General features: G+C 44.5%; 1 protein-coding gene across 1 annotated transcript in view; it reads right to left on the bottom strand.

The window, feature by feature from the left end:
* The window catches only part of LOC105804918 (ubiquinol-cytochrome-c reductase complex assembly factor 1), a 125,759-nt gene extending 123,820 nt beyond the window's left edge, over positions 1-1,939 (bottom strand). The window contains exon 1 of the mRNA XM_012637661.1: positions 1,724-1,939. Within this exon, the coding sequence (XP_012493115.1) occupies positions 1,724-1,747 (24 nt within the window). The 5' untranslated portion in view covers positions 1,748-1,939. The remainder of the gene's footprint in view (positions 1-1,723) is intronic.
* Positions 1,940-5,981: the final 4,042 nt, after the last annotated feature.

Below are 5,981 nucleotides of genomic sequence, written 5' to 3'. Positions count from 1 at the left end.
AAAAAAAAAAAAAAAAGGAAAAGAAAATCTGAGGCTCAGAGAAGTTAGATGACTTGCTCGAGGTCATACCCAAAGTAAGCAGTGGAGCCAAGCTTTCAGCCAAGGCTCTTCGGACTTCTAAACAGGTGTACTTTCCTGTATTTGTGAACTCCTTACAGTGCCTAGCCTAAATGGTTCTTCGGACTGGATGATCAGTAAGTATCTACTACTTTCATGTTTACTGCCACTTTTAATTAGTCCTAAGGAAGTTTTCATTGCTTTAACACACATTACATTATAATGTATGATAAGACGACTTCAGGGAATCACAGTATAAAGCCAAAGTGATTTTCCTCATCTAAACTCGGATTGTACCAAAAAAGATAAATAGAAAAGGATAAATAGAAAAAAGAAAGAAGATCAAACTCACAGAAGGTAGATGGTGAGGTGGCATCTGTGGATGCTACCACCTAAGAAGAAACAAATCTCCAACAGTTCACATGCTAAGGGTAAGAACATTTAAGATAGTCAGGACAACCACTAACTTCCAAGACAAATCAAAGTGTTCATTTCAGGTTTCTAGCCCAACAAATTTTTCATCTTTTTCCCCAAATATCCATCTTAAAAACTAAATAATTTAGAACATCCTAGCTGCCATTTCCCCAGTCCTCAGATCTGAATCAATTTCTGTCCTAAAATCAACAAATACTTCACCAAGTGAATCTTTCTGTAGGTTTTAGGAACTATTCTTTAAACAAATATTTATTGAGCAGCAATGGAGGGTACTGCACTTTGCTAGGCTGGCAAGGAATACAAGAAGTAAAATCACGATCTCTGTAAGCCATATATAAAAAGATGAAAAAGCAACTCAAAAGATACCCAAAGGCAGGAATAGTCCACATCTGCTATGAAAAACAATGTCCTTGGTCCAATTTTTTGAAAAAACAAATTTTTGAGACAGGGTCTCACTCTGTCGCCCAGGCTGGAGTGCAGTGTTGTCATCATAGCTCATTACAGCTTCGAACTCCTGGGCTCAAGTGATCCTCCTGCCTCAGTCTTCCGAGTAGCTGGGACTATAGGCACAGGCCAACGCATCCGGTTAATGCTTTTATTTTTTGTAGAGACGGGGTCTCACTAAGGCTTGGTAAAATTATAAACTCTCCCACCCCTCCACGATTAAGTATCCCCATAACTTTTTTTCCGCTACCAGTTTCTTTCTCCTTTAATTTCTAGAGGAAAGAGTATGCTAGAAGGATTGGGACTTAATCTCAAGAGGTGCAGTAGTTTCACACGTGGGTGCTAAAGAATGTAGTAGTCCTTCCTTACTTCATTCATTCAACACCTATTTATTGGACACCTGTGCTGTGCCAGACACTGTGCACTGTGCATCAATGACAGTCATAAACTAGAACTCAGGTCTCCCGCAACTCCAATCAGTACCCCATGTGCTCCTCTCCTTGAGGGAAAACACTTATAGGCGGTGACTGAAGAAAAGCAAACCAAATCAAATAAAGGTCTGGTCTCATTCTCCCCCTCCTCGAAAGAGGGGGAAGCCAAGTCCAAAACGGGGATAGGAAGAGTTGAAAAGCTGCCTCAGTTTCCCCATGGAAAGGCGGCCGCGCAGCCTAGCTATCGCACAGGCTCCCCTCCTGCGCTTCCTTCTAGTTCCTCCCCCCACCCCCACCCTCTCGGACTCCAAACCGGGACCCAGCGGGCGACCATAGAAAATTACTCCTTCACTCACAAGGACTCGCACCAGCAGCGCCATATTCCTTGACAACCATTTCCGGGTGAAGGGCGAGCTTCCGGAGTCCCAGCTGCCACCACCCCTTCACTTCGTCGTCCTTCTGTCGGCAGGAGCCGGGCAACGGTGGCGCAGGCGCACAGAGGCTGCTGCGCGCACGCGTGCGCTTCCCCTGCAGTGCGCGAGGCTGACGTGCCCGGGCGCGCGCCTCCCTGCTGTCTCGGTTCTCCCCGCGTTCGCGTCACAGTGTCTGGAGTCCTCCACGCCCACCCACCTCGGGGGTTTTCAAAACCCTCGCTCTCCTCATCCCGCATCTCACCCAGCCTCCTTCCTCAGCCCCTGCTTCCCAGACTCCACCCCGATGAATATCCCCCGTTTTCTTTTTTTTTTTTTTTGAGACCGTCTCACTCTGTTCCCCGGGCTAGAGTGCCAGGCGTCAGCCTAGGTCACAGCAACCTCAAACTCCTGGGCTCAAGCGATCCTCCTGCCTCAGGCTCCCGAGTAGCTGGGACTACAGGTGCGCACACCACCACGCCCTGCTAATTTTTTCTATATATTTTTTAGTTGTCCATCTAATTTTCTTTCTATTTTTAGTAGAGACGGGGTCTTGCTCTTGCTCAGGCTGGTTTCGAACACCTGAGCTCAAAGGATCCAACAGCCTCGGCCTCCCAGAGTGCTAGGATTACAGGCGTGAGCCACCGCGCCCGGCCAAATATCCCCGGTTTTCAATGGAGATGCAAAAGAACAGGACCTTGGGAAATCCCCATGTTTAAAAAGAGCCTGACTGCTATTGGCGTATATGAAAGCCTCTGATTTGTGTGTATTGATTTTGTATCCTGAAACTTTACATTTAAGTGCACATATAAGAATAACATGTATTGGATGTTGGGCAGGGGGAGGGGGGAGGAGGGGACGGGCATGTGCACAAACAATGAGTGCGATGCGCACCTCCGGGGGAATGGACACACTTGAAGCTCGGACTTGAGGGGGAGGGAGGGTAAGGGCATCATACATAACCTAATCATCTGTACCCCCATAACATGCTGAAATAAAAAAAAAAAAAAAAAGAGCCTGAGAAGGAGTCTGACATAAAAGGAACCCAGGAGACGGCAGAGTTCTGGAAATCAAGGGAAGGCGGTCACATACCGATCCGAAGGCTGGTAGAGGAAAGAACTTTGGGGGTTTGTGGTTGGTTATTTAATGAGAACATCTTTGAATATTGATAGGAAAGGATTAGCAAAGATCAGAACACAGGAGAAACAATCAAGGTTGCAAGGAGTTGGGAAAGTGGGAGAAAAGGGCCTTGGTAGAGGACTCCTCTTCCATTGTATCCCAAGAGAAGTAGAGAAGGTGCAGATGCTCTGGGGGTTGACTGGGAGCAGAGGGACGGGATGGTGAAGGACATCTTCCTTTTCGTCCACTCAGCAAACACCCACTGAGTATTAGCTATGTACTGGACACGAGACAGGTGTGGATCCTGGCTTCCTGGAGCTCTCAAACTGGTAGGACAGGCATAGGACAGTCTAATAAACCATTGGAAAAATAAAAACTGAAGTAAGTGTTATGAAGGAAACAACCAACAGCTAAGCTAGAGAATAACATGAGGAACTACTTTAAACAGTATGACCAGGTAAGGCCTCCAAGGAAGTGACATAAAAGATGAGGAGGAGCTAGCCATGGGAAGTGACTTCGCATGTGGTATTTATTTATTTATTTATTTTTTGGCCAGAGTTCAATGGTGCCGTCATAGTTCACTGCAGCCTCAAACTCCTGGGTTCAAGCAATCCTCCCACCTGAACCCCTCCCTCCCCACAGTAGCTGGGACTACAAGTGCGCACCATCAGGCCAGGCTAATTTTTTTCATTTTTTGTGGAGACAGGGTCTCTCTATGTTGCCCAGGCTGGTCTTCAACTCCTAGCCTCAATCAATCCTCCCGCCACAGCCTCCCAAGTAGCTGGTATTATAGGCATGAGCCACTGCACCCTTGCTTTTTTTAAAATTTATTTTTATTAATTGACAAAAATTGTACATATCATGTACAGCATGATGTTTTGAAACGTATACATTGTGGAATGGCTAAATAAAGCTAATTAACATATGTATTATCTTACAGATTTATCATTTTTGTGGTGAGAACACTTACAATCTAAGCAATTTCCAATAGTATAATATTCTTATTAACTATAATCACCATGTTGTACAGTAGATCTCTTGAACTTATTCCTCCTATCTAACTGAAATCTTGTATCCTTTTGACCAACACCTCTCCGGCACTCTCACCATCCCCCAGTAACCACCATTCTACTCTCCACTTCTATGAGTTCAACTCTTTTAGAGTCCACATATAAGTGAGCTCATTCGGCATTTGTCTTTCTGTGCCTGGCTTATTTTACTTAACATAATGTCCTCCAGGTTCATCTATGTTGTCACAGATGTCAGAATTTTCTTCTTTTTAAAGACTGAATAGTATTCCATTATGTATATAAACTACATTTTCTTTATTCACTCATCCATTGATGGACACTTAGGTCGATTCCGTATCTTGGCTATTGCGAATAATGCAGTGAACTTGGGAGTGCAGATACTTCTTCACCACACTGATTTCATTTCCTGGGAATATGCACCCAGTAAGTGGGACTCCTGGATCATATGGTAGTTCTTTTTTTTTTTTTTTTTTTCAGAGACAGGGTCTTGCCCTGTCACCCAGGCTGGAGTGCAGTGGCCTGATCATAGCTTACTGTAACCTAGAATTCCTGGACTCAATCGATCCTCCTGTCTCTGCCTCCCAAGTAGCCAACAAGTACTTGTACTCCAACAAGTACAAGTACAAGTGAAAAATCCCTGGAGTAAAGGCCTTCAAAGAATTGAGAGCCCAGGATTTAGGATAGATCATCTACACAAACATTTAAGTTACCTAGAGTGATGGCTAGATGTGGAATGAAGGGGCATACTCTATGTCTGATGCCAAAGTCTACGATAAACAGAGAGCGTTCACCAGGTTGGGAGCAGGATGAACATATAGCATGAGCCTTAGAGGAGCAGCAGGTAGGGGAGTAATGACTTGAAAGTGGTATTGGAAAGCAAGTGCAAAAAGACTCCAACTCCCAGTCTTAACACACACAGGGTATAGAATGGTAACAAGCAACATCCCAGACAGGGCTGCAAGGGAAGTAATATTCAAAAGGTAAGGCCAGGTTTTGGTAAAGACAGAAAATAGAAGGAACTTTCTGGGAACAGGCTGGCAGTATAGACAACTTTCTTGCCCATGGATTCCAGGGCATCTCACAGTGCTCCTACCCATGCTCCTTCACCTCAGCTCCCCAGTGTCACTCAACTTCTTTCCACTGCCAGGGCTCCTTGTACCCCAAACACTCAGCCTGAAGCCCCAGCAGTCTCTACCATTCTCCCAAACCTCCCTCTGCCTCTCTAAGTTTCACCTTTCTTTTTATACTGCCTCTACCCCTGAGATTTCCCACATTTCTTTATAGGCCCCATATGGAAACTTAGTCATTCATTTAAAAAAAAAAATTGCTGAGCACTTACCATGATCCAGGCACAGATCTAGATGCTGCAGATACAGTCGAAAATAAAACAACTTCTTGCCTTATGGAGTTTATGTTCCAGTGAGGGGAAACAAGCAATGGACAAATAAATATAATCTAATGTCAGGTAATGGTAAATGCTAAGCCAGATAAAAATAAAAAATGATAGGGTAAGGTGGGTTTTAGATAGGATGATCAGGCAATGCCTTACTGAATTTGATCAGAAATGTGAATAAAATGAAGTGATAGCGACCCATGTAAATATTTTGGAAAAGAGTATGCTAGACAGAAAGAACAGCAAATACAAAAGCTTCAGTATGGGAGAATGCTTGGTGTTGTCAAAGAAGAACAAGGAGGTCCTTATGACTAGAGCCAAATGAACAAGGAAGGATATGGTGGGAGACGAGCTTGACAAAGATGGCCAGGGGCCAGGTCGTGGGGGACCTTTTTGACCATGGACTTTGGATTCTATTTTGTACGTGCTAGTACAGATGTAGAAAATCACTGGAAGGATATACAAGAAGCTGGTAATGGTATGGTTGTTGATTCTGAGGAAGAGGACTAAAGGATGAGAAGGTTAGGTATGGAAAGTAGACATATTTTTCACCGTATGTCTTTTGTCATGTTTGAATTTGTACCTTAAAAACCTACATGAGGCCAGGCTCGGTGGCTCACACCTGTAATCCTAGCACGCTGGGAGGCCGAGGCGGGCGGAT

This window comes from Propithecus coquereli, unplaced genomic scaffold (genome assembly GCF_000956105.1).
Source record: "Propithecus coquereli isolate 6110/MARCELLA unplaced genomic scaffold, Pcoq_1.0 Scaffold122, whole genome shotgun sequence".
Taxonomy (NCBI): domain Eukaryota; kingdom Metazoa; phylum Chordata; class Mammalia; order Primates; family Indriidae; genus Propithecus; species Propithecus coquereli.
The sequence above is the reverse complement of the archived record's forward strand: the minus strand, read 5'-3'. Positions and strand labels throughout refer to the sequence as shown.